Consider the following 27,024-nt stretch of genomic DNA (forward strand, 5'->3'; position numbering starts at 1 on the left):
TCATGTGGAAGGTGGAATAGCTGCAACCAAGATCAATGCAAGAACTACAAGATTTATACATATCCTTTAGCTTTTCCCATCTTAATATACGTTAACAAATATTCACATCTAACAATGTTTGAGTTTGTAACATGAATATGGGAGTTCATAAACAAGGACGCAAACTATCAAATAACGATCGATGCCAAGTTGTCAATGATACATTCTTCCGGACAATTTATATGGCGCTCCGATGAGATGAGCACAACCTTCATTCCAACTGCTTCTCACTCTCTGGCGACTGACCTTCCCTTCCATTCTTCTTCTCATACTCCTGCCTCGTTTCCTCCAAACCCCTTGATACCTAGTGAGATCAACGAAAGACATTTGCGCGTGAATGATGCAGAAAATTACAATATTGGAACTTCATCCATCAACGAAACAAGAAATTATGATGATAGACGCAATGAAATGGATATGGAGAAAAACCTTGGTTGAGTAAGCCAATGGAAGTAAAGTATCCGGATTCATTGCATCGTCAGGGAAGTTACGCAAAGCATGAATAAGTTTCTCGAAGGGTAATTTTATCTGTAAAAAAAGAAACAGGAAAACAAAGTCTATGAGAAGGCAATATTCTAGTTATCATGGTGCGGAGCAGAAGGCCGTCCTGATATACTCACCAAGTCGTCATGGCAATACTTTAATAAGGCTAAACCAACTTTGAAAACGATTCTAACACCCTGTGAAAAGTACAAAATGATTGTTTTTAGAATAGGCTCCAACCACCAATGGTACTTCAGAAGAGAGACAACACATTAAAAATCACTAACCTCGTAGAGAAAGACATCCCAAATTCGAAGAGCCAAATGGAATGGGAAAGAGTAGGAGAAAACGGTTATGAACCACTGGCTTGCATACATGCTTGGATTTATCATTTCTCGAGTAAAATGCTCTCCCAGCTTTGGCAAGTGCTCCTTTACTAACTGGTCAAACTGAAAAAGGTATTGTTGCACCAGTGGTAGCCCTACCTACATGACAAGCATAAACTAACACTTCTAAGAGCACTGAAGCCATTTTATCCTTTTCTCGGCTTTGAATATAACAAAGGAACAAACTACGGATAACCCATATAGATAAAAATGAAAGTGAACAAGGTGATCAAAACCCCAAATAGATATGAGGCATAGAAAAGACAACAACAAAAACATCATAACAGAATTAGAGCTCCAGAAAGCTCAGAAGGCCACCAAATAACATAGGAAAAATCCTTCACGTAAAACAAAGGTGTAGGCACTGGAAACAACAGATACATAAAGTAAAACGAAGGTGTAGGCTCTATGCTCAGATTGCGTGTCCTTTGAAAAGAAAGAAAAACATGGATAAACTTTAATTTGCCTAAAGAGAAACCAATGCGCTTAGCAAGTAGCCTAGAAGACAAAATAAATTATAATAAAAGATAAAATGAAGGCCCGCCACCCTAGAGCAGTAGGTTACAGTTTTGAAACCTAGTATATATATTACGACTGGTTGACCTTCTAGCAATATACTCTTTCCGAAACACACAAGTTTACGTTAAGAAAGCCTCACCCCAATTAATTGTAATTTACCACCTAAATCCAATTTGACCAATTGCTTTATTTGATAACATCAGTTCTTTTGTTTTTGTTGTTCCTTTTGACTACAGAAAATGGACCAGATGATAAAATAGCGGTCTAACATTCTTCTTTTTAGGTAAAGTAATGGCGGGCATGATTACATCTAATTAGTCTACAAACCGCCAAAGATATGATCAAGATATTCATATAGCATAAGAGCTATACCTGATATAAACCTTCCATTGGTGCATGAACTGCTCCTTTTAGTAATGCAACTAATAACCAAAATGCATCCTCTTCACTCATATAAAGAAGTAACAGACCAGCCAGAAATCCCATTCCCTGCATTCTTTTAACCATTTAAAATTATCCAGTATCTGACATAAACTAATTGCAAGAGCAAACAAACAGACAGTGTCAAACCTGAACATATCCAACTTCTCTGTCAAATACGGAGTACGCCTTCAAAACATTGTAGAGGGACCTTTGACCAGGGCCGTGTCTCTGCTGGAAGAAAACATGTGAAGGGAAGGTTCGCGAAATATCTCGAATTATATCCAGCTCTGAAGCTGACGTCTCATAAATCACTAATTGCTGCAACAACCACACCACTTCTTAGTTTAATACTATGGGTGAGTGTACACAAAGAAAGAAGAGCACAAGATGATAGACCAACTTGGGATGTAAAAAGAATAATCACAAATAAGGAAGAGCAGTGTAATTAAATTTGTCTAGCCACAATCCACCTCACCTAAATAATCCCACACCACGTAGTTATCCATTTTCTACACTAACGACTCAAACGGTATCTCTTTAAATTCAACTAACATGAACCCAGCTAAGGCGTGAAGTGCTCAAGGTGGAAAGATCCTATTGCTTGAACATTGACTTTTGGCTTTCCTTTTCAGTGCTGGTCAACATCAAACCATGTCAAAGACTGGCAGCAGGATTGGAACACCGTAAGATAGGAATGATAACTGCGGAAGTATTCTTTCTACAACCCCTTGCTACATTTTAACTAGCAACACCACCAGGTATGCATCAAGGCAAACTCAGTTCATAATCTATATAAAAAAATTTCGCTTCACAAAATTGTGATTCTCCAACTGGAGCCCTTTTAGAAAAAGGTTTAACATAAGGTTTGGTTCATAGCTCATATTAGAGATGAATCTACATAAAACATTTTACTTCACCAAAGTGCCTTGTCAAACTTCTGTAATTCGCTAGGATTTTGGCAGTGGTGATCTTCATTATAAACTGCTAAAGCATTTAGCTTTTCATTAAAGAACAGCATTTTAATAGATTTTCCAACCCCAGATTTACCAGATGGTTCAGATGAAGCCACATACCATTTATTATGCGTTTCAAATGATTCACTATGTCATCCCTGTGAACCATCTGATTTGGTACACAGTCCCTTCTGTCATGGGTTGATATTTAATAAAATACTAAGGCGTAAGTATTCTATAGCAGAAGTAAACAAAAAGGGGGGATCCTTCCCTTATGAACAAAACAAAGAATCATTTCTTACAAACTCATAAAGCAATGACATAAAGATATAACTACTGATAATAATATGTACCTCGTAAACCCCAGGGTTCATCAGCAACAGATCCCGACTTCCAGAGATCAACTGCCAAACGAGACCTCTTAAACAATCAGGAATTCCTTTCCTTATTCTCCTTTTAACAACATGAGGTTTTCTCCTAATATAATGTTTCCAATCACTCCCTCCCACCCCAATCATCTTCCTCCATTTTCTAACTCTTCTTTCCTCTCTGAAAAAGGTGAAGAGCCACGATATACGATTAGCTTGGATGAAATATTAATTTGCTTGAATCTCATATTCATTAAGTGAACTTTTTATGACCAAATACAAATAGAAAAGCAGAAAACGATAAATTGGTAAGCTTACCTATCATATTCAAAGGCTGACCTGCTCTTGGTTAAACCTTCAGGTGAAATTTCTGGCTTTAAGAAGCCAAATCTGTCCAATCTCAGTGGAGGAACTGGACCTGGCTCATGGTCATCATCTTCTTCTAGTTTGTTTTCCATTCCACTATCTCAAAGAATCTATTGCACGCCACATTGCATTGTTTTCTTGATCAATTTCGCAGACCAAATAGACCGGCAACACTGAAAGAGGTGCAATGAAGGAAAAATGATACTGCTTACAATCACAAAAATCTACCACAATTACACGAATACAAGCAAACCCACTTCCATAAACACTCAAAAGCATACCAACGAAAACTTGTGGTAGCCTGTAGCCATTAATATAACAGCAACCTATTGCTGTCGAATTGCTAATAAGACTTGCAAGTTAGACGGCTACGAAAGTATCAACTTAAAATAATCTATCGAACCGTTTGGCAGACAACTTCCATTAGTAAACAAATATGACATACCCTCTAGCTTTTAAATATGGTATAACAGCTGAAGAGACAACAATGTACATGGACAGAAAATGGGTAGCATATCAGGAGAAACAACAAAGACGCGTACATAAGAAGATGCTCTAGCAAATGATACCACCAATACAACAAGAGGAAATATTATCACCCCATCGAAGAATCACAACACTTCGACCAAAAAAAAAAAAAAAAGAATCACAACACAACTTTGTTCCCAACCTATCATTTAACGTATAATCCAAACGAGTCCGTCAGGTTTCTAAAGATTTATGGTGACCCACCATTGAATATAATATAAGGGTGGAGATTAAAGCACTAAGTGCATATTCATTTATTCTCCGGCCTCGATATTAAATCCAAAGGTGCGTGATCATACATTCCTTGGTTACTTGGTGACAAAGAGACCATTCCGTAATCCAAACACAACCCAAATCTCAACCGGACAAACAAAAGCATACCCAATACCAGGAAAATAAAATCAAATAAAATCAAATCAAATTCAGAACCAAACCAAAAACAAAAACAAATCAGATGGGCAGGGTGGAAGACAATCAAACATCCACCAATCTCCATGGAACCACCAATTTCGAAACGCAATGAGGCAAAAATCAAAAACCCAAATCGGAACCACAGTCAAAAGCAGGAAAAACTGAAAACCCACCTTGGAAATTGGATAAATTTGATGGGTTTTCTTCTGCTTGTTCTTCTGATCGTTAAAGTTGCTTCCTTTTTCGCTCAAATGGTGGTTGTTTATTCAGCTGCTTCCAATCAATGAGATTCAGACAGAGGAGGGTCTAAGAATGGTAGTTTCTGTCATCCTCCAAAACCAAATGCAGCTTTACACGTGTTTGCAGTGTGTGCGAAAGAGTGCGTCCTCTCTCTCTCTCTCTCTCTCTCTCTCACTAGGATCAAAATATCATCGGATACGATTGACTGATATTTCTACATCCACCATAAATTCAGGAAGTTTGGTGCCTTGGCGTCAACGGACTGTGACTCATACGAAACCGACTTGAAACGACGCCGTTTAGTGAACCTGAAGGCTGAAGCTCAATGGCGGCGTTTTGGAGTCGTTGCTTAATGGCAAACTTTAACCAACGACAACAGAACGCGTGGTTTGTTGGATATCGCACGACATCAATATATCCGTCGTTTGTTGGCAGCTGCCCCCGGTTTCGAAGTGATTTTGCGATGGGTTTTTTGAATGATTTATTGGAAGATTATTTCTTGTTAGCATTATAGTCTCGTACTAATGTAAAATCCATCGTTTTATTTCGAACTTATTTGATAAATTGGACTAATAATGTTAATTAAATAAAATTACAAGAGTGTAAGTTTGCAGCTCAATTAATTAAAAACATTCACTTCATATTTTCTAGCTTGCGAGTTCAATTATACTTTCATGGGCGTGTGTAAATTGAAAAAGAAATCTATAGGATGAAAATGTAAGAAAACAAACCCTTAGTATGAAAGTGAATATCATAGTAAAATATGGGGACTACTAGTCCAACTTAGTAACAAAAAAAAATAATCTTGTGCAGCCATACCCAAAGGTAGAGAAACAAAAGAACCAATCACAGCACATAACATGTAATAATATAGGGGTTATTGTGAAGTTTGCGCCACCCTTAATGTTTTCGTCTATTTCACATCTAAAATTACGATTTACTCCAAAAAACTAATCTGACTGTTAAGTCGTCCATTAAAAAATGACATGGCAGACCTTTGACCCCAACAAAAAATTTTAAATTAATCAAAAATGTTTTTCTATACAAAAAAACATAACTATTGAAAAGTTAAAAATTAAATATAAGAAAAAATAGTTTCTCTACCACTCTCATAAATATTAAAAAATTAAAAATTAAAATATAAGAAAAAACTTTTTCTCTACCACTATCATTCTCACGCATGCAACCTCCTGCACGTCATCCGCAGCACCAAACTCTCCCCCACCCCACACCAACCCGACCCACTCCAAATCTACACCAACGCAACCTCCTTTTATCTTTATCCCGACGGTACACCTCTTATTTGTGTCCATCTGCGCGACGAACATGTTTGTGAAGTCTCCATCGTGTTGTAAAAAGCGTTGCATTTGGCTTGAACATCTTGTAGCCGAGTCTTGGGTACAAATCTAAAGCGGGTATGGATTGATTAGAAATGGGAATTGGATTTGGTAGTGGAATTTGAGAATCGAAATGGCGACGACTTGGTTGTAGCCAGTTCGAAATTGACTTTGGCTCAGTGTGTGCGTGTTCAGATCAAATGGTAAAGATATTAACGACTTGAGAGCTGATGACGGATGTTGTGCTTACTTTCTGAAAAAAAGACAGCTAATGAGAGGAGAGTAAGATTGTAGTGATAGTCGGAAAATGCAGGTAAAATTTTTCTATTTTACAGTGTTTTTTGTTTTTTTTTTTTTTTTGGATTTATGATAATTTTGTTATTGCCTTTTTTTTTTGGGAACTTTAACGAAAAGCTCCCGGTACTGTTCACTTTAACGAAAAACCACATTTTTACACTAAAAAGTCAATCCTGGTACTATTCACTTTACCCTTTATTTTGTCCTTATCATTAAAACTCAAAGTTTTCACGTCATTTTCATTAGTTTTTTTTTTTTTTTTTTTTAGGTATTAAACTTTTATTAATGACAAGTCGTAACTTTAGGTTAGAAAGTGAAGGGAAAGAATTAAGGATAATAAAGTGCAAATTCTAGAATAAGACTTTCACTTTCATCTCCCATCTTCCAAAAAATCACTAGCAAACACTCTTCCTGCTCCCACAAACTTCCCCAGCTCTGAGAATTGTGAGTTCTAAAGCAGCTCTGACAGGTTTATTTTTCTGAATTTTGTTCATTTTTCTTGCCAAATTACACAAATTTATGAGTTTTTCTGTGTTAATTTTGCAATGGTGGTGATAAAGTTAGTGGGTTTTGCTCTGTTGTTTCAGTAGACAAGTGTTTTTACTAGAGAAAAGCATGGCTTCTTGTTTTTCTGTTGTTTCCAATACTGGGTTCTTATCTATCCCCAACAAATTAGAATTTCACGGCGAAAAGTCCAAGTCTTTGGGAAGGTGTAGTGGTTTTTGCCCTAGTTCATTTGCTTTTCGTTCCATGGGTTTTGGTAAATTGCGAAACTTTCAACATGGGTTGTTCTGGAACAATGAGCTTAGGTCATTGATGAATGGAAACAGTGGAGTTTGGTTAAAGGGATTGAATAGTTGTTGTAAATCTAGACATGGGTTCTGTTGTTACAATAAAATGGAGCCATTTATGAATGCAAATAGCGCGAATAAGCAGGTCCATTTGGGGAAGAAAGGAGACACTAAGTTGAGGTCTTTGAGGAGGAGATTTTCTTTGAGATTGCGCCCGAGGTTGCGGTGGTTAGCTATGAGAGTGAAAAGAGTTACAATTCAGTCAGTGTTGAATGGTGTTGGGACTTTCTTGCGAAAGAACATGAGAAGAGTGACACTTGTTTCTTTGGTTTCTGTGATATTGGGGCTCTGCTATTTGTTTCTGAAGTTAACCGCTGTGCCCTCTCCGAAAATGGTTCCATATTCAGAATTGATAACAAGCCTTCAAAATGAGTCTGTTACAAAAGTTCTACTTGAAGAGGGGTCTCGTCGGATATATTATAACACAAATTCTCGCGTTGATGGGGGTACTCAATTGTCTGAGGGAGAATTGCCAAGCATTGAAGGTGAGAATGTGGCCGATAAAGTCACAAGTAATGATGGTTCTCGATCTAGTCAAGCACTGAATAGGAATGTTTTGAGAAAATTATCACCGACTCAAGCTTCTACGCTTGGCTGGCAGTATTCGACCAGAAAAGTAGATCATGATGAGAAATTTTTACTTAGTTTGATGAGAGAGAAAGGAATTACATATAGCTCGGCTCCTCAATCAGTTTTGATGTCAATGAGGACTACTTTGATAACTATAATATCTCTGTGGATTCCTTTGATGCCATTGATGTGGCTTCTTTATCGTCAACTTTCTGCTGCTAATAGCCCAGCTAGAAAGCGGCGACCTGATAAGCAGTTGGTTGGATTTGAAGATGTTGAGGGAGTTGATGCTGCGAAATTGGAGCTTATGGAGGTACACATCTCTTCTCTAGAATACATTAGATATGTTGCATGCTTTATTTCTATGCATCGACACTTTTTTTGCATTGAACTCCGCCTATGTCTTACATGGCCGGTCCCAAGCCCGGATAAAGGAGGAGGGGGAGGGCGTCAGGTAGTCGACAGCCGGCATTCCATGATCATGTCGAATCCTTATGAAAATGAATCCAGAACAAAATCGCGCTAAAGCTAGGGCGTCACCCGTAAGTGGCGCGCTGTGTGGCCTGAGCACAGTGATAAGTGAGCAAGGGTCGCTGTATCTCCATCGGCACCCGGATGCAGTGTTAAATGAGCAAGGGGGCCATAGAAACTTCTTTTCGAACGACTCCACTCAAAGTTGTTTGGGAGCATATGCTCCTATCAACTTTACCCGGGACACACAAAAGAAGTACTTAAATCCTATTAGACGGGGGAGGGTGAAGAAGCTAGGACAGAAGGGTAGAGTTCAAGAGAGCAAAATGCGTTTAGGAATGTGGAATATAGGAACCTTAACGGGAAAATCTATGGAAGTAGTGGAAGTTATGGTGAGGAGAAGGATAAATATTATGTGCCTACAAGAAACTAAGTGGGTTGGTAGTAAGGCAAAGGATCTAGAAAACTCAGGGTTTAAACTTTGGTATTCGGGCACAAATAGAACGAGAAACGGTGTTGGCATCATCGTGGACAAGACCTTGGTACAAGATGTTGTAGATGTCAAGAGGGTAGGAGATAGAATCATGGCAATCAAGATTGTAATAGGACAAGAACTTATCAATGTGATTAGTGCGTACGCACCTCAAGTAGGGTTGGATACGAGTTCGAAGGAGAAATTTTGGGAAGATCTTGGAGACTTGGTGCAAGGAATTGCTCAGACGGAGAAGTTATTTATAGGAGGAGATTTAAATGGACACGTGGGCAGGGAGACAGGCAACTATGGAGGTTTTCATGGTGGCCATGGTTTTGGGGAGAGAAACGAGGATGGGGAAGCTATCTTGGATTTTGCAATGGCATATGATCTCTTCTTAGCCAACACCTTCTTTAAGAAGAGAGAAGAACATGTGATCACCTACAAGAGTGGGTCGTCAAAAACACAAATAGATTTTCTCCTAATGAGGAAAGGGGATCGTATAACTTGTAAGGATTGCAAAGTTATACCAGGAGAGAGCGTGGCTAATCAACATCGCTTGTTGGTGATGGATGTACATATCAAAAGAGTAAGACAAAAGAACAAGACTTGGAAGTGCCCAAGGACTAGATGGTGGAATCTAAAAGAAGAAAAACAAGCCATTTTCAAAGAGAAGGTAATCACCCAATGTGTATGGGATAGAGAGGGGGAAGCTAGCCAAATGTGGGATTCCATGGCTAGTTGTATCCGAAAAGTAGCAAAAGAGGTATTAGGAGAGTCCAAGGGCTTTGCCCCACACCAAAAGGAATCTTGGTGGTGGAATGAGGAGGTACAAACAAAGGTGAAGGCTAAGAAGGAATGTTGTAAAGCCTTATACAAGGAGAGGACTGATGAAAATGGTGAAAGGTATAGAAAAGCGAAGCAAGAGGCGAAGAAAGCTGTCAGAGAAGCTAAGTTAGCGGCTTACGACGATATGTATAAACGACTAGATACCAAAGAAGGAGAGTTGGATATCTATAAACTATCTAGAGCAAGGGAAAAGAAGACAAGGGACCTAAACCAAGTGAGGTGCATCAAGGATGAGGATGGAAAGGTTCTTGCTACAGAGAACGCGGTTAAAGACAGATGGAGAGGTTATTTTCATAATCTTTTCAATGAAGGACATGAAATGAGTGATTCTTTAGGGGAGTTGAGTAACTCAGAAGAGTGTAGAAACTACTCTTTTTATCGTCGAATCCGGAAGGAAGAAGTGGTTGTAGCTTTGAAGAAGATGAAGCATAAAAAAGCAATAGGCCCAGACGATATACCAATCGAAGTGTGGAAACTTTTGGGAGAGACAGGTATAACATGGCTCACTGACCTTTTCAATAGGATTTTGAAAACGAAGAAGATGCCAAATGAGTGGCGAATGAGCACTTTGGTGCCTATCTACAAGAATAAGGGCGACGTACAAAATTGCATGAACTATAGGGGTATTAAGCTAATGAGTCATACAATGAAGCTCTGGGAGAGAGTCATTGAGCATAGATTGAGGCAAGAGACACGGGTTTCGGACAACCAATTCGGGTTCATGCCAGGGCGCTCAACCATGGAGGCAATCTATCTCTTACGAAGATTGATGGAAATATATAGAGATGGGAAAAAGGATTTACACATGGTCTTTATAGATTTGGAAAAAGCGTATGATAGGGTCCCAAGAGACATTCTTTGGAGGATTTTAGAGAAGAAAGGAGTACGAGTAGCATATATCCAAGCTATAAAGGATATGTATGAAGGAGCAAAGACTGCCGTAAGAACTCATGAAGGACAAACCGAAAGCTTTCCCATAACTGTAGGATTACATCAAGGCTCATCCTTAAGTCCTTACCTTTTTGCGTTGGTAATGGATGAGTTAACACGACATATTCAAGATGATATTCCTTGGTGTATGCTTTTCGCAGACGATATAGTGTTGATAGATGAAACTCAGGAAGGGGTAAATGCAAAGCTTAACCTTTGGAGAGAAGTGTTGGAATCTAAAGGTCTTCGCCTAAGCCGATCAAAGATAGAATATATGGAGTGCAAGTTCAGTGCAAATGGAGGCCAAAACGAGTTAGGGGTGAGGATCGGAGATCAAGAAATACCAAAGAGCGACCGTTTTCGTTACCTAGGATCTATCTTGCAAAAGAACGGAGAATTAGATGGAGATCTCAACCATAGAATACAAGCTGGATGAATGAAGTGGAAGAGTGCATCCGGCGTGTTGTGTGACCGCCGTATGCCACTGAAGCTCAAGGGAAAATTTTATAGGACGGCAATAAGGCCGGCGATGCTGTATGGCACAGAATGTTGGGCGGTGAAACATCAACACGTACACAAAATGGGTGTAGCGGAGATGAGGATGCTTCGTTGGATGTGTGGGCACACAAGAAAGGATAAGATTAGGAATGAGGATATCCGGGGTAAAGTAGGAGTAGCCGAAATTGAAGGAAAGATGAGAGAAAATCGGTTACGGTGGTTTGGACATGTGCAAAGAAGGCCTACTGACGTTCCGATTAGAAGATGCGACTATGGGACAGAGGTTCAGGGTCGAAGGGGTAGAGGAAGACCTAGGAAAACTTTGGAAGAGACTCTAAGAAAAGACTTAAAGTACTTGGATCTAACGAAGGACATGACACAGGATCGAGCACAATGGCGTTCTAAGATTCATATAGCCGATCCCACTCAGTGACTTGGATTTTCCAAGTCTCCAACCGAGAAGTTTTCCTCACTCGGGAAATTAAGGGAACACTACCCCAACCTACATGCTCCACTCAGAAAGCTTCAACATACAAGCTTTAACAAAAGAAAATTCAAAGAACTTAGCGAAGAAGGCTTTGGTGTATTTAACACAATACGTTGAAATGAAGGAAAGCTTATTTATTGATATCCCCGATAAGCTACAAATATGTACATATACATGAGTCAAAATAAGCACACAAGAGGGAGCCTTCACAAAGGTTGCTTAGGAGAAGTCTCAGCAGTCGGTAGAGCCCCAGAAAGAGAAGGCACCGGAGGGGGATCATTTGGAGCCTCAGTACTGGACAGAACCCTAGAAGGAGGAGGCATCAGAGGTTGATCATTTGGAGCTTCATTACGCGGTACAGCCCCAGAAGACGAAGGCATTAAATGCCTTTGGAACAAACCCACAAATCTCTGATGATCAAGTAAAACCTGACCATCAGTTTCCTTCATCTGGTCAAGCTTCCTCTTCATGTTTGTAGCATAGTCATGTGCGAGCCGGTGCAACTGTTTATTCTCATGCTTGAGCCCTCTAATCTCCTGTTTGAGACTCATCACTTCAGCCGCCAATGATTCAACTTGGCGGGTTCGAGCAAATAGGCGTTGGGCCATATTAGACACAGAACCTGCACACTGAACACTGAGAGCCAGCGAATCCTTAACAGCTAACTCATCAGACCGTTTGGAAAGTAGTCTGTTATCTTTGGGAGTGAGAAGGTTCCTGGCCACCACCGCAGCGGTCATATCATTCTTCATCACGGAATCCCCAACGGTAAGAGGACCAGTAGGGGAGACGAAGGATGGGCGCCATATGTTGTCTGGAGAAGGCGGGGCTGCCTCTTCAACAAGGTTCAAGTCAAAACGACGGTCGGAGGGGCCAGACATTTTCAAAGGTGTTGAAGAGAGAAGAGGTCGGACAAATCAAGATCTTAGAAGTGCAAGAATGAAGCTTCTACTGGTGGAGATTCAAGTGTGCTTTGGAACTTAATGCCAGCCCCTATAAAAATCTGCACTCGACGAAGCTTCAGAAATCGAAGAGGCGCCTGCTCAGAAATCGAAGAGGCGTTTGCTTTCTCAAAAGCTGGGCTGCTTAGAGATCACGAGGGTTGATCTCAGAAATCGAAGAGGCGTTTGCTTTCTCAAAAGTTGGGCTGCTCAAAGACCACGAAGGCCGATCTCAAAAATCGAAGAGGCGCTCGCTTTCTCAAAAGCTGGGCTCCCCAGAGACCACGAGGGCCAATATCAGAAATCGAAGAGGCACCTACTTTTCCAGCCTTTTCCAGCCTTGTCAGCACCTGTCACACGCACACTCAGTTTTGCGGAAATTATGGGCATTCTGTCAAAGACTTCTGGGGAAGTAGAAAACACATGAATCTTACTGTTCAATCACCCACTTCCCACACGCAACAATAGCTCATGGGTACCACAGATAACTTTGCCAAAGTTCTCTGCCAAAGTTGAGCACGTGAAGCTTGCAGCTCCCACTACATCGCTCTGACCAAGAAGGGTAAAAGAATAGCAAAGAAACAGCACTAACAAAGTTTAGACCCATAAATTTTGAAGGTCTAGCTACCATATTATTACCCACAAGGGTAAAGGAACAGTACCACTGCTGGATAATTGGAAAGTCCCTGTGTGTCAACCTCTGTGCTTCGTGGCAAGGTAGACTAGCAAACATGCCCAACCTTTACTCACATTCGAGAAAACACTCCCAATAAGATTGCTTGCTCCAAAATCGAAAAGGCACCGTCCTCCGAATCTCGAGAGCCAGACTCCCAACATGATTACTTTCTTAAAAATCGAAGAGAGGGTAAAGGAACAGTACCATTGCTGGATAATTGGAAAGTCCCTGTGTGTCAACCTCTGTGCTTCGTGGCAAGGTAGACTAGCAAACATGCCCAACCTTTACTCACATTCGAGAAAACACTCCCAACAAGATTGCTTGCTCCAAAATCGAAGAGGCACCGCCCTCCGAATCTCGAGAGCCAGACTCCCAACATGATTACTTTCTCAAAAATCGAAGAGACACTGCTCCCCGAATCTCAAGAGCCAGACCCCCAGCATGATTGCTTTTTCAAAAATCGATGAGGCATCGTTCTCCAAATCAATCGAAGAGGCGCTCGCTTTCTCAAAAGCTGGGCTGCTCAGAGACCACGAGGGCCGATCTCAGAAATCGAAGAGGCACCTACTTTTCTAGCCTTGTCAGCACCTGTCACACGCACACTCAGCTTTGCAGAAATTATGGGCATTCTGTCGAAGACTTCTGGTGAAGTAGAAAGCACATGAATCTTACTGTTCAATCACCCACTTCCCACACGCAACAATAGCTCATGGGTACCACAAATAACTTTGCCAAAGTTCTCTGCCAAAGTTGAGCACGTGAAGCTTGCAGCTCCCACTACATCGCTCTGACCAAGAAAGGTAAAAGAATAGCAAAGAAACAGCACTAACAAAAGTTTAGACACATAAATTTTGAAGGTCTAGCTACCATATTATTACCCACAACTGTAAAGGAACAGTACCACTGCTGGATAATTGGAAAGTCCCTGTGTGTCAACCTCTGTGCTTCGTGGCAAGGTAGACTAGCAAACATGCCCAACCTTTACTCACATTCGAGAAAACACTCCCAATAAGATTGCTTGCTCCAAAATCGAAGAGGCACCGTCCTCCGAATCTCGAGAGCTAGACTCCCAACATGACTACTTTCTCAAAATCGAAGAGAAGGTAAAGGAACAGTACCATTGCTGGATAATTGGAAAGTCCCTGTGTGTCAACCTTTGTGCTTCGTGGCAAGGTAGACTAGCAAACATGCCCAACCTTTACTCACATTCGAGACAACACTCCCAACAAGATTGCTTGCTCCAAAATCGAAGAGGCACCGCCCTCCGAATCTCGAGAGCCAGACTCCCAACATGATTACTTCCTCAAAAATCGAAGAGACACTGCTCTCCGAATCTCGAGAGTCATACTCCCAGCATGATTGCTTTCTCAAAAATCGAAGAGGCATCGTTCTCCGAATCTCGAGAGCCAGATACCACAGACCACTTTTTCAAAGTGCTCTGACAGAGTTAAAACATGTGAAACTGGCAGCTCCCACTACCGTGCTATGACCAAGCAGGGTAAAGGAATAGCATTACTACTTGTTGTTAGGGAGACTCCTATATATGTCGACCTCCATCCCCAACGGACAGGCAGACCTGCAAAAATGCTCAACCCTTCATCATATCTGAGAGGGCACTCCCAACGAAGCCTTTCGAAATATTCAGCTTTCTTTCCCCCCGATAATACCTCTGCAAACAAGCTATACTAGAGCAAGAATATCTCATATCATCAGGGTTAAAAGCAAGAGTATCCCATATCATGCTTTTTCTCTGTCTTTTCTTTTGGCCTTGTTTTTACCTGCAAGACAAGGAGAAAGAGAGCAATCAGTCAGCACTTGGAATCAAGCTTCCAGCCAGGAACTGACTGCCTGGAACCCTTACCTGATTACTTACCTGGCATTGCTCTCGAGTACTCATCTTCAACACCTTATGTTTCCAGGGAAGATTCCGCATCTGCTTGAAGAACAGATAGGGCAAGTGCGAAGGATACAAGGAAGCATGTGGAGACAAGCGTAACAGCACACGTGCCGATACATTCATTACTCTGTCAAAAGCAAAAGTATCCCATATCAGCAGGGTGGAACGTACTCTAGATTTGATGGACTTGTTTTGACCCTCAAATTCTTCAGTCGGTCTTATACTCTGGAGAAAACCAGAAAACCCTCCAGCTCAGTTTAAGAATAAGCCTGTGGAAAGTTACTTCTTCAAAAGCAAAAGTATCTCATATCATCTCTTCTCATTTTTCTTCTCTTTATCCTTCATGCTGCTGCAAGATGGGGAGAAAGTGAACAATCAGTCGGAGCTCTGATTGCTTACCTTGTCTGTCACCTCTTTCAGCAGACCCCCTAGCTCGGCGACTTGGGGGACTCCTACTACATGGTTTGTATCGCGCTTGACCAAGCCTAAAACTACAAGTAAGCTTCAAGTGAAATTGATACATTACCTTGTGCATCTCCACCAGTTAAAGATACCACCCCTGGATGGAGGAAGAGTACTTCCAGAGAAGATGCCACATCTACCTATGAGACAGATAAGGCAAGTCAAGACGACACCACACTCCGATACTTAGAAGTTTCGTGATTACGAGATCATTCTCCCACAATATTTCCTAATGTCATTTGTACTAAATCATTCACTTGTACTCACTAAATGAGAGCTTGAACCTATGTACTTGTGTAAACCCTTCACAATTAATGAGAACTCTTCTATTCCGTGGACGTAGCCAATCTGGGTGAACCACGTACATCTTGTGTTTGCTTTCCTATCTCTATCCATTTATATACTTATCCACACTAATGACCGGAGCAATCTAGCGAAGATCACAAAAAGCGATCGTTTTCGCTACCTAGGATCTATCTTGCAAGAGAACGGAGAATTAGATGGAGATCTCAACCATAGAATACGAGCTGGATGGAAATAGTGCATCCGGCGTGTTGTGTGACCGTCGTAGGCCACTGAAGCTCAAGGGAAAATTTTATAGGACGGCAATAAGGCTAGCGATGTTGTATGGCACAGAATGTTGGGTGGTGAAGCATCAACACGTACACAAAATGGGTGTAGCGGAGATGAGGATGCTTCGTGGGATGTGTGGGCACACGAGAAAGGATAAGATTGGGAATGAGGATATCCGAGGTAAAGTAGGAGTAGCCGAAATTGTAGGAAAGATGAGAGAAAATCGGCTCCGGTGATTTTGAACATGTGCAAAGAAGGCCGACTGACGCTCCGGTTCGAAGATGTGACTACGGGACAGAGGTTCAGGGCCGAAGGGGTAGAGGAAGACCTAGGACAACTTTGGAAGAGACTCTAAGAAAAGACTTAGAGTACTTGGATCTAACGGAGGACATGACACAAAACCGAGCGCAATGGCGTTCTAGGATTCATATAGCCGACCCCACTTAGTGGGAAAAGGCTTTGTTGTTGTTGTTGTTGTTGTTGACACTTTTTTGCATTGCTAACTTGATTATGTAGTTGATAATGAGGTAACTTACTTTTCTTATCACGGTACTGTGGATATCCATCACTCTGCTTGCTACAATTATGTACTCCGTGAAAGCCTGGAAGCTTTTGGCTTAAACACTTACTGATACAAGTTATAAACACTAGGAAGACATATTTATCAGTTCTTAGATAGAAAGATAGAGCATCACAGCCAAAACAGTGCATCTTTTGCTTGTTGTTGGAGTGTTCTGATCTCCATGAGCTTGAAACACCAAGGGTTTGAACAAAATATATATACTACGGAGAAAGTTGTGCATTTCTGTTAAATATAAAGGCTGGTTCACATCATGAATCGAAATTTGTATCTAGAACAGTGCTGGGAAGGTATCCCAAGGCTTGCAACAAGTCCGATCACACATGGCGATGAGCCTTTCAGGGTGCATATCTTTTATTGAGATATAATCTTGTGGATGTTTCTCGTTTTATTCAGAGGTGTTAGACAAGTAAGTGAATAACATAAGTCTTGTATAACGGGATCTCTTTAAGCTTTATGTCCTTCTAAAGTTTATTATTGCCTCTCAGAACTATGATGTTTGTTACCTTAGTGGATTTTACGACCTGTTTGTATACGTGATTACAAACAAAGGCACTGAAATATATTCTTATTATTTAATTATTTATTCAATTTTCTTCCTTTATTTTCTTGACATCTCTCTTGTTTGTAGATAGTTTTATGCTTGCAAGGAGCTATTAACTACAACAAACTAGGAGCAAAGTTACCCAGAGGTGTATTGCTGGTTGGTCCTCCAGGAACAGGGAAAACATTACTTGCCCGTGCAGTGGCTGGAGAAGCAGGTGTACCATTTTTCAGTGTTTCTGCCAGTGAATTTGTGGAGATGTTTGTTGGAAGAGGAGCAGCTCGCATTAGAGACCTTTTCAATATGGCAAGGAAACATTCACCTTCAATTGTATTCATTGATGAGCTTGATGCAGTTGGAACGAAGCGTGGCAGAAGTTTCAATGATGAGCGTGACCAAACATTGAATCAGGTAATATAAGGTTCAATTCTGGCTTCAATCCTGCATTTCTCACATCCATTCAAAGTTTAAGCGGTCACATTCTGAATGTCTTCTGGAATTGTTAGTATATAATTTCATCTGTGGGCCATTATTTGTATTTCCAAACTTTTTGAAAATTGTCAAATCACTGTAGTTGGGAAGACTCTTTTGTTCTCTCCTGTTTGATTTTGTTTGATGGGAAAATAATATTGGTCCCCTCTAAAATCTTGCCAACTTTTCTTGCTTATTTACTGTGCGTTTAGCTTATACTTTCACCTTCAATCTTAGAACATTGAGTATTTCCTTTAATGTCCTTAGTTTTGTTTTCAATTTTCAAGTCTAAATAGCTATCAAGTATCAACACGTTAAATTAGCTTATTGTTTCGATTCTGCTGTTATGTACAATAGTAGAAGGCAGTATTAAGGATAACCACATTATTGTATCGGTAGATCTTAGATATGGATTTCAGTGAACATCTTGTCAACTGTCATGTATGTTTGAAATTTATTTTAATATCAATTCGATAATGTTTTTTCATTGAATTTTTTTTTCTGTTCTTGTAGTTGCTGACGGAAATGGATGGATTTGAGTCAGACTCAAAGGTGATTGTTGTTGCAGCAACAAACAGGCCCGAAGTATTGGATTCTGCCCTTTGTAGGCCAGGCCGCTTCTCAAGAAAAATAGTTGTAGGAGAACCAGATGAAGAAGGAAGGAGAAAGATATTGGCTGTACATTTGAGAGGAGTTCCTTTGGAGGAAGACACTAATCTTATTTGCGATCTCATTGCTTCACTGACACCAGGTTTTGTAGGTGCTGATCTTGCAAACATCGTCAATGAAGCTGCTTTACTTGCTGCTCGTAGGGGTATACAGTACATCCAAATTATCTTTTGGTTTTCTGAAATTGTACACAGATCTCAACTTCCTATTAATCTATGGTCTGTTGCAGGTGGTGAAACTGTGGCCAGAGAAGATGTAATGGAAGCAATTGAAAGAGCAAAATTTGGAATTAATGATAAGCAACTTAGGCCGAGTACAATAAGCAAGGAGCTTGGGAAAATGTTCCCGTGGATGCCTTCTCTGATGGGAAAGAACACAAGGCAAGACGGAGTGCAAGGGCCTCTAGGATATCAAACTCTGAGCTGAGTATGTCCATACGTTCTAGTGATAGTGATATGAATGATACAATACAAATTTTTGACAAGTTAGCAATTTTGATTTATATTCGTTATTATCATCTAATATATAAAGTCAATTAATTTGAAATGGTTAGTTTTTGGTATCCCATATATGAAAGCTGAACTTACCATCTATATCCGTGCTCTAAACTTTGTTCCGTCATGATCTGGCGAGTTCAGTGTCATCTATATCCATATGAGTGAAAGTTCATAGCTATAGTCATGCCTTGTCTATAGAAGCTCAAGTTTGTATACAGGAAAAATAGTTCACAGGAGCAAATTTCAATTTTAGGTTGACACCAATCGATATTGGTAGAAATGTCCAGACTTGTAGTTCATGGAAAATCGTCGACTTATAAGATGTTCGACAGCAGTTCATACTGAATCAAATCCTCATCCACGCAAATCTATTCCAACTTCAGTGGTCACACTTAAGGTGGAATAAGTAATAGTAACACTAACTTGTCCACATTTTCTTGGTTCCGTAATCTGTTATCTTCATATTTTCGAGAATCATTAGCTGTCTTGATTTTGCAATTTTACATCTTCTGTTCCTTGTACAAGGTTCCATTGTTAAATTGCTCTTGTTTTTTAGTTATGATATCAGATTCTGTGAGACTGTAAAGATACTGTACATGCATTGATAATTGGCATTTTATCCAAATGGCCCCTCATATTTAAAACCGATAGAAGTGGTCTCTGAGATTGTCCACCATCAATCATTTTGGTCCTTTCGTGAGAAATCTCCATTAAATCGAGGGTATTTTTGTCAAATCAACTCCTCCCCTTGAACTAGTGGTTTCTTCAATTTAAAGGAGATTTTTTCATAGAAGGAACAAAATGATTGACGGTGGACAATCTCAACGACCGCTTCTATTGATTTTAAATCTCAGGGACCAATGTGAGGAGTTATGACAATCTCAGGAACCATTTTAAGCTAAAAAGCTTGGATAATTTGATATGTTTATGTAAATCTTGCTTATATCATGGGAATCATGGAATCCATTAAATGATGGTTGGCGGGATGTCATTTTCCAACTAGGATGTATTGCTAATCTTGTCAGCAACCTAAACTACGAGCAGGCCTATAGTTTCCCAGTTTATTGGAATAATATGTGTGATTTTGAGTTTGACACCCACTAATATGCCATTTTGTCATGATGTTAAGATTCTCTTGGACTCTCTCATGTCTTTCAACTCAATTTTGTTTCGTTTTCCTGTGTGATAGTGAAATGATACCATGACCGTTTCCCAGAAGTCTGAATCTACACGACGAGGCTTCTCAGATGCAGGTCCGGCGCTGTATGAGAAACGATATTACTGCTACGAGTTGGACAGCCGATACAGGATCTTACTTGCACTGTCATGAACTTCGAAGAGGCGATCAGGTATCGAGTAGATTCCCGATGCCCAGATATTTCAAAGCATACCGTGATGATACACATGAACTATGTTTCCAGGTTAGAGGCAGCATGAGGGTTGCATTTTTGGATTCACCCGTACCCATAATATTGGTTGAAGCACATTGCTGTATCATTCCAATGTATTAAACTACGATATCTACATGATTATAATTATTGACAATAAAAAAGAATTAAATAAAAAGAAAACTAATGAAAAGGGCTTGAAAATTTTGAGTTTTAATGATAAAGACAAAATAAAGGATAAAGTGAATAGTACCATGATTGACTTTTTAGTGTAAAAATGTGGTTTTTAGTTAAAGTGAACAGTATCGGAAGGTTTTCGTTAAAGTTCCCTTAAATAAATGGAATATTTTATTGTTTGGAAACTTGAGACCCCACCGCCCATGCGTTCCCCATGTTGATCTGAGAAAAGATGTTGATTGATGACCACCGCAAGGCACTCTTAAATGTCTTTGATTGCAAGTATTTGGGAATTTGAGTCAAGGATGTGTTTTTATATTGCAATTTGCAGATTTAGATCAGAATGACCACGTGACATTTCCGACCAAAATCATGGGATTCATGTATTTCGTGTATTTTAGTTTTGCTCGACTCTACGCTGGTCCCACCCGTGTGAGAGAGAACAGCCTTACTGTAACATCCCACACCTCTCAGGAGAGTGGATCATGTAAGCCTTAAATGTATATTCACATCTTTACCTAGCACGAGGCTTTTTGGGAACTCACTGGCTTCGGGTTTCATCGGAACTCTGAAGTTAAGCTAGTTCGCGCAAGAGCAATCCCAGGATGGGTGATTCACTGGGAAGTTCTCGTGTGAGTTCCCAGAAACAAAACCGTGAGGACATGATCGAGACCCAAAACGAACAATATCGTGTTTCGGTAGAGTTGAGCCCAAGATGTGGTGGGAGCTAGGGTCGGGATGTGACACTTACCCAAGTTCTCCTTTAGTTACTCCTAGTTATTCAAACGTCATCCAGACACATTGAGTAATTTGGAAGCAACATGAACATTTTATTCATATTCCTTCTGTTGAAGGAAGCCACACGATCTTAAACGTGGTCGATAGGGCGCCGGCGATTGTGGTGGATTGCCATGGAAGTAGACCTAGGAAGCAGAAATGGATCTGTTGCCCAGTAGAACAACCTAATGTAATGCGGAAAACAGAACCCAGATTTCCTAATTCCTATATGCACATTTTAATTCAACTAACTTACGAGCAATCCACCACAATTACAGATCATCCTATTTACAAGATTGTTGATGGATCAGCAAGCTTGCTGTTCCACAAAGCCGTTGTTTTCGCGTTAGATGATTGCCGCTTTAAGTCTCCTCATCAGCTCCTCCCTGTATTCAAAGGAAGAGTTCAAACCGGCGTTAGAATAAAACTGATCTTTTACTGACCTTCTACGCTGCGAATATACGAGTTTTTATCCGATTTTGAATTTACCTTGTGAGTAGTCTGTCTTGAGATGAAGCGGATAGGAGTCCCCTGTTCTCTTCAGCCCTTCTTAACAGGTACGGCAGCACCAACTGTATCGGTCCGAATGGCATGTACTTGCTTACTTGAAACCCTGAATTTTTCAGGCCGAAGGAGAGCGATTCTGCCATTCCGTACAGTTGCGCAAATTCGAGCTTCTGGTGCACCTTCCCGACCCCTATTTCATGTGCTTTTGCCATTGCCAGTCTCCCTACATTTGCATTCAACATTTCACGTCAGACATACCACCGATACAAAACTCTAAACCAATGTAGTGGAGCTTTTCTGCAAGTTTTATTTACCTGATTCAACATTATGGGTTGCAAGAACAACTGCATCAGAGCCATTTGCAATCCTCTCGAGCATGAACGAAGCACAATCGTTGTAGCATGCGTGCGTGTCCTCAATGCAATCGTGGATAGGAGACTTATAGCCCAAGGAAGAAGCTAATTTTCCTTCACTTGACATATAAGCTCCCCTGACCACTTTGAACCCCATTGAAACACCCATCTTATCTGCAGCCTTTGTTGCCAGCAACAATCTTTCCTTTGCATCTTTCAAGTAAGCTTGAATCGTCCCGTAAACAATTGGGTTATCATCCTTGTTGTAGATGATCGCAGAGGAGTAGGTCAAGTAATCGATGGCCGGTTGAATTGAAGTGTACTCTGCATCGACGGATAGAGGCACATTGGCTTCTGCGCACTTTTGGGACAGTTTTAGTAGTCTCTGGTGGACTAATTCAAGATCACGCTCTTCTTCCGGGGTCAAGGGCTCCGGCTTTTCGAGGGTATGGTAGAGAGGGCTCGATTCCGAGAAAATGGGAAACGTATCTCGCTTCCATGGAAGATTGAAAGACGGATCTTGCAGTTGCCATCTCAGCAAGTCACTCACTCGCCGAAGCAGATTGGTGGGGCAAATTGCAGTAATTTTCACAATGATAAAGCTCACCTGTTACAAGCCAAAACATCACTTTCAGTTTCAGTTAGCATCGCAAATAAACTTCACGAGCAAGTGGTGAAGAAAAACAAATCACAACAAGAACTGCTTTGCTTGAAAGTGCTTTTTTGACAAGTCACTGTCAGAATCAAACTCAATTGGCGTACCAAGCTTTCACATGGTCTGCAAATTGCACTAATCAAGATTCAATTAGTAAATGTTTGATTGATGTTGGAAGATTTGTCGGCAGCAACTAGGAAGCCAAATCAAATGTAAACAGCCCTAGACCTAGATGGAAGATTCAAGGTTGGCCAAACAACTCGGTGGTGCATGTAAAGAACTAAGTGGCACAAGTAAAAACCAACTTGGTGCTGCATGCAAAGAACCAAATGGCATAAGCAAGAAAGTAGGACCCGCAATCCTACATGTCAACGGTATGGATTCAGACTTTTTGATCGTATACCATGTCGAAACAATATTAACATTTAGTAACGGAATATTTTAACCATTAAGTCTTATTATATTTTTTTTAACAAACGGTATTACATATACTAAGAAGAGGGGGTGAATTAAACCTTACGGTTAATAATAATGCGGTTTAAACTCGTATTTGGTAAGAACTAAACCTAATATCCCTTATTTGTACGTGAAAAAGAATATCATTAGACCATTACTAAATCAGCTTAAGTCTTATTTTACATAAGAAAAATTAAACTCTAAAGGTTAGAATTTTGACTCAGAACACTGGAATTTTTGGGTATACATCATGCTCTACGAAGGGCCCGCGTCACAGTTTATTGTTATAAACACGCAGTAAATTGGTTAATGAACTTCATTTTTAAGCTAAAAAAACTAACAAAAAATTAAATAAAAACTTTAGTTTTAATGAAAAATAAAAAATAAAAGTATAGTAAATAATATCAAAGAAATGTAAAAATATAATTTTTTTATTAAAAATGAATAGTCCCGAAGTATTTCATTAAAATTCCCTTAAAAAAGGGTTTCGAACGATTAAATCATGAGTCGAACTTTAGAAGAGTTTTTTTAGCATTTCTCTTTTTAAAAAGGAGAAAAGAAAAACAGAATTTCGATATGATCAAAGAAAAGTCAACAAATCGAATCTTAAATCTTTTTATTATGGGGTGATGTGGAGAACTACTTACCGAAGAAGGTGGCAGGGATTTGGTGGATTCAGCGGTGTCTAAGAAGCCTTGCAAGTTCTTGTCACATGCCTCGTTGTCACCGGCGTACTCCAAAGCGTAAACCAGCATCCCTCTCAGCCCCGCTTCGTTGAGCTCCAGCACCGACTTTCCGGCGGCGACGGCGTCTTCGCCGGCGCAAAAGTGGTCATAAATCGTGGACCGTATCATCCCCAAGATCACGTCTTTGATCAAGGGAGTCTGCATGAGCTTGGAACGCATGACCCACATTCCAACATCCACCATCGGTTCCACCGCCACCATATGGAGGTTCAGAGCCGCCCTCAACAGCCGCGACGTGGAGACCGAGGCAAAGAGCTTGTCCGCGTCATCAAAGCTGGAAAGGCTGGGGTCGGCGTCGATGGTGGTGGCTGTGGGGTGTGGTGCTTTTTCGGCAAAGCCGATTGGCTGGGAAATGGCGGATATGGTGGTGGAGGAGGCGGAGTTAAGTGGCCTGACATTTTTCAGGAGTTTTGATGCTCCTGGGATTACACGGTTTGCCATTCAATGGTCGGTGTGTGTCTCGAGTAATTCACTAATTCTCTGGCTCTCTTGATCCTAAATCTCTCCTCTCTCTCTCTAGCACTCCCTCCCCCTCTCTCTAGAATTGTTCTTATACCTGAAGCTTGTTAATTATATAGGCAGTTCAGAGTTTTTACGGTGAGGTGTGACCTGGTGTCGAGTAAATCCTGTCAGATTGGATCATACGTGGCTCCACGGAATCCTCATCTATTTTTATTTTCATTTTATTTTTTGGTAGAATTTTTCTCAGGTGGAAAGTAGGATCTTTGTTTCCCCTTTCCCTATAATTAGGGTCTAAAAAGATAAGTACGATTGACTTGGCTAGTAACTAGTAGGATTACCAAGAACGAATCCGGATCATCACCGGATCATTTTTTGACGATTTTGAGAATTCATGAATCATATTCATTGTACATTATGTAATCATAAATTATTTTAAATATTTTTATTTAAAATTAAATACAAACAATATCTGACAAAAACTAACTGCATGATATACGATGAACAGATTTATGAATCCTCAAGATTCTCACTAAGAGGATCCGGAAATGATATCCTCGCAATTAAGCTAGTCTTAAATGTAGGTGATTATCTCCATGCGAACTTCTTGCAATGTGTAAACCTAACTCCATTTTACCTAAATCATAGGAAAGAGAACTGAAATAACTTAAATACCTAACAGCTTGTTCGGCAACAATTTTCAGTTTTATAGCGGACTGAAAACATAAAACAAAATACGTTTTGGGAAGTTTAGAAGCCGAAAACTTGAATACTAACTTTTTTTTTTTGCTAGTTAAAAAGAAACTATAACACGATGTTCACCTCTCTCTCTCTTTCTCTTTCTCTCTCTTTCTTCGAAAAGAGAGAGCCAAGATGAGAGATTTTTCAATGTGACCGGTACATGGAGTGGTACACTACGTGTCATTATACAAATGATAAGATATGTGTGTTAAAAAATTAATAACTTAAAAGATAAATTTTTCCACCACTTACATAAAAACACATGGTATACCACTCGTGTTTCATTCACAATTAAAAATTTCTCAACTGAGAGGAGCGGACAAAGGAGAGGATGTAGAGCGTATTTTAGTTTTGTGTGCTTTAGTTTTACAAAATGATATTTTATACTAATTTAGAGAAAATTGAATTCAAATGCAAAATGATGGATACACTCGCTAGAAAGTCTAAGAGATTTCTCAAATTCTATCATTTATACATATAGCAAAAATGCATGAGCTGAGTTATGAGAAGTAGAGCGATTAAGCCAACCGGCCTAACTGATTTTTATATTCAATTATTCCTTCTCTTAACCAGGCTGTTCATACTGTGTTCAATTATTGTGCTTCGATGAACTATACGTGATAAACTTCATTGCAGATTTGCTACATAACATGTACGAAATAATTATTCGATGTTGATTGGCCAAAAAGGAAGGGCATCTAAATCTCACCCACTATATTATATATTTGAACAATTCTTGATCATTACTTAACAATGAGTATGAAATTATACTCAAAACTCTTCGTGCTTGAATAACAGACTTTTGTGTATATTATACTACTTAAGGATGAATAGGAAATCCTACTCAAAACTCTTATTGTTTGAATCACAAAGTTTTATGTATATGATAAGAGCTGTTCATATTATAAAGGAAAAATTAGTATCCGGTCCCTAGTTTTTACTGTTCATTGACTAACACCTTATTAGTTCTCAAATTTTGATTCAAGTCCCTAGCATTAATGTGATAATGAATTTACATGTTTATTATATAATTTTTTTAATATAAAAATTAGTAATTAATTTAGGGTTTAATACTCACACCTCTATTAAACTTCTAATTAATTTTCAATTCAAACATTTCCAAAATAATAAAAAATTAAATTAAATTAAGTTTGTACCTATTAGTTTTTTTTATATATAAAAAGATTCTCAATTTTTTAATCTTAAATGTACCCATTCATATAATTTTTCAATTTTTTTAATCTTAAATGTACCCATTCTCAAATATATCAATTTGTTATATGTAAAATGTACCCTTTTTTAATATAAAATCCATTCAAATTTTTTAATCCATGTTTAAACTTATATGGGTACATTCTTTTTCGTTGATTTGAGAATGTATCCATGTTTTGGTACAATAACTTTTTTTGTTAATTTTGGTTAATGTACCCATACATATATGTATACACACACACACACAATATAATAGAGAGAATAATTTATATTTTATTATTTTTAATCCCATAAATTATGGGTTTTATTTAAAATCTCATTAATATAAACAATTACAAATTTCAATTTTTAATTTTTAATTAAAAAAATATAGTAACTTACATTATTACATTAATATCAGGAACCTCAATCAAAAACTAAAAACTAATAAGGTTTCAATCAAATAATATTGATAGCTAGGGACCGCATCCAAAGTGTCCCTATTATAAATCATTATGTAAAGATTAAATATGCAAAAATGGAATTAAAATTAAGATGGTTGAGTTAATTTATTGTAGCAAATACATAGACGGTTTGTAATACTTTTACTAATTCTGTTTATCTGTTTTGTACTGTTCTATGACTAAGCGACCTTAGTTTTAATTAATTTTTTTTTCAGATGCAATCTTTATTAAGTGATTCTAATATGAACAGTTCTAATCCTAAAAACGAAGTCCTATGAATTGATAACGAACAATTTTGAGTAGGAAATCATGCTCATTCTTT

The 27,024-nt window shown here is 39.3% G+C and overlaps 3 protein-coding genes across 4 annotated transcripts; 1 reads left to right on the forward strand and 2 right to left on the reverse strand.

Annotated features, from left to right (window-relative positions):
• Window positions 1-34: 34 nt before the first annotated feature.
• On the reverse strand, window positions 35-4,914 carry LOC126609619 (uncharacterized). The gene is made up of 9 exons (XM_050277472.1): window positions 4,650-4,914; window positions 3,490-3,710; window positions 3,157-3,352; window positions 1,998-2,168; window positions 1,800-1,916; window positions 810-1,007; window positions 660-719; window positions 469-567; window positions 35-343 (listed from the first exon to the last, which is right to left on the reverse strand). Exons 2-9 carry the CDS (start codon window positions 3,627-3,629, stop codon window positions 251-253), a joined length of 1,074 nt encoding a protein of 357 aa, XP_050133429.1. The 5' UTR covers window positions 3,630-3,710; window positions 4,650-4,914; the 3' UTR covers window positions 35-250.
• A 1,762-nt stretch (window positions 4,915-6,676) lies between these two features.
• Window positions 6,677-20,369, forward strand: LOC126609615 (probable inactive ATP-dependent zinc metalloprotease FTSHI 3, chloroplastic). 2 transcript variants are annotated; one of them, XM_050277467.1, is made up of 6 exons: window positions 6,677-6,819; window positions 6,938-8,084; window positions 17,239-17,562; window positions 18,136-18,436; window positions 18,521-18,717; window positions 19,978-20,369. In XM_050277467.1, the coding sequence occupies exons 2-5, from the start codon at window positions 6,966-6,968 to the stop codon at window positions 18,715-18,717; spliced, it is 1,941 nt and encodes a 646-aa protein (XP_050133424.1). In that variant the 5' UTR covers window positions 6,677-6,819; window positions 6,938-6,965; the 3' UTR covers window positions 19,978-20,369. The 2 variants fall into 2 exon arrangements, with proteins under 2 accessions (XP_050133424.1, XP_050133425.1); XM_050277468.1 differs by having other exon boundaries at window positions 6,689-8,084; window positions 20,005-20,369.
• A 790-nt stretch (window positions 20,370-21,159) lies between these two features.
• LOC126609616 (proline dehydrogenase 2, mitochondrial-like) lies at window positions 21,160-24,407 on the reverse strand. Its single transcript, XM_050277469.1, has 4 exons — window positions 23,749-24,407; window positions 21,952-22,597; window positions 21,620-21,860; window positions 21,160-21,516 (listed from the first exon to the last, which is right to left on the reverse strand). Exons 1-4 carry the CDS (start codon window positions 24,286-24,288, stop codon window positions 21,477-21,479), a joined length of 1,467 nt encoding a protein of 488 aa, XP_050133426.1. The 5' UTR covers window positions 24,289-24,407; the 3' UTR covers window positions 21,160-21,476.
• Window positions 24,408-27,024: the final 2,617 nt, after the last annotated feature.

The sequence above is a fragment of the Malus sylvestris genome, chromosome 17, assembly GCF_916048215.2.
Source record: "Malus sylvestris chromosome 17, drMalSylv7.2, whole genome shotgun sequence".
NCBI lineage: Eukaryota > Viridiplantae > Streptophyta > Magnoliopsida > Rosales > Rosaceae > Malus > Malus sylvestris.

Bases quoted from the DNA above. Each gene is read 5' to 3' on its own strand.
- LOC126609615 (XM_050277467.1), top strand. From the start codon at position 6,966: ATGGCTTCTTGTTTTTCTGTTGTTTCCAATACTGGGTTCTTATCTATC. The intron at 8,085-17,238 runs GTACACATCTCT...TCTTGTTTGTAG, and splicing joins CGAAATTGGAGCTTATGGAG to ATAGTTTTATGCTTGCAAGG. The intron at 17,563-18,135 runs GTAATATAAGGT...CTGTTCTTGTAG, and splicing joins GTGACCAAACATTGAATCAG to TTGCTGACGGAAATGGATGG.
- LOC126609619 (XM_050277472.1), bottom strand. From the start codon at position 3,629: ATGGAAAACAAACTAGAAGAAGATGATGACCATGAGCCAGGTCCAGTT. The intron at 568-659 runs GTGAGTATATCA...CTTTTTTTACAG, and splicing joins AGTATTGCCATGACGACTTG to ATAAAATTACCCTTCGAGAA. The intron at 344-468 runs GTTTTTCTCCAT...TGATCTCACTAG, and splicing joins CATTGGCTTACTCAACCAAG to GTATCAAGGGGTTTGGAGGA.
- LOC126609616 (XM_050277469.1), bottom strand. From the start codon at position 24,288: ATGGCAAACCGTGTAATCCCAGGAGCATCAAAACTCCTGAAAAATGTC. The intron at 22,598-23,748 runs GTAAGTAGTTCT...GGCTTGTAACAG, and splicing joins AATCCCTGCCACCTTCTTCG to GTGAGCTTTATCATTGTGAA. The intron at 21,861-21,951 runs GTAAATAAAACT...ATGCAAATGTAG, and splicing joins AACCCATAATGTTGAATCAG to GGAGACTGGCAATGGCAAAA.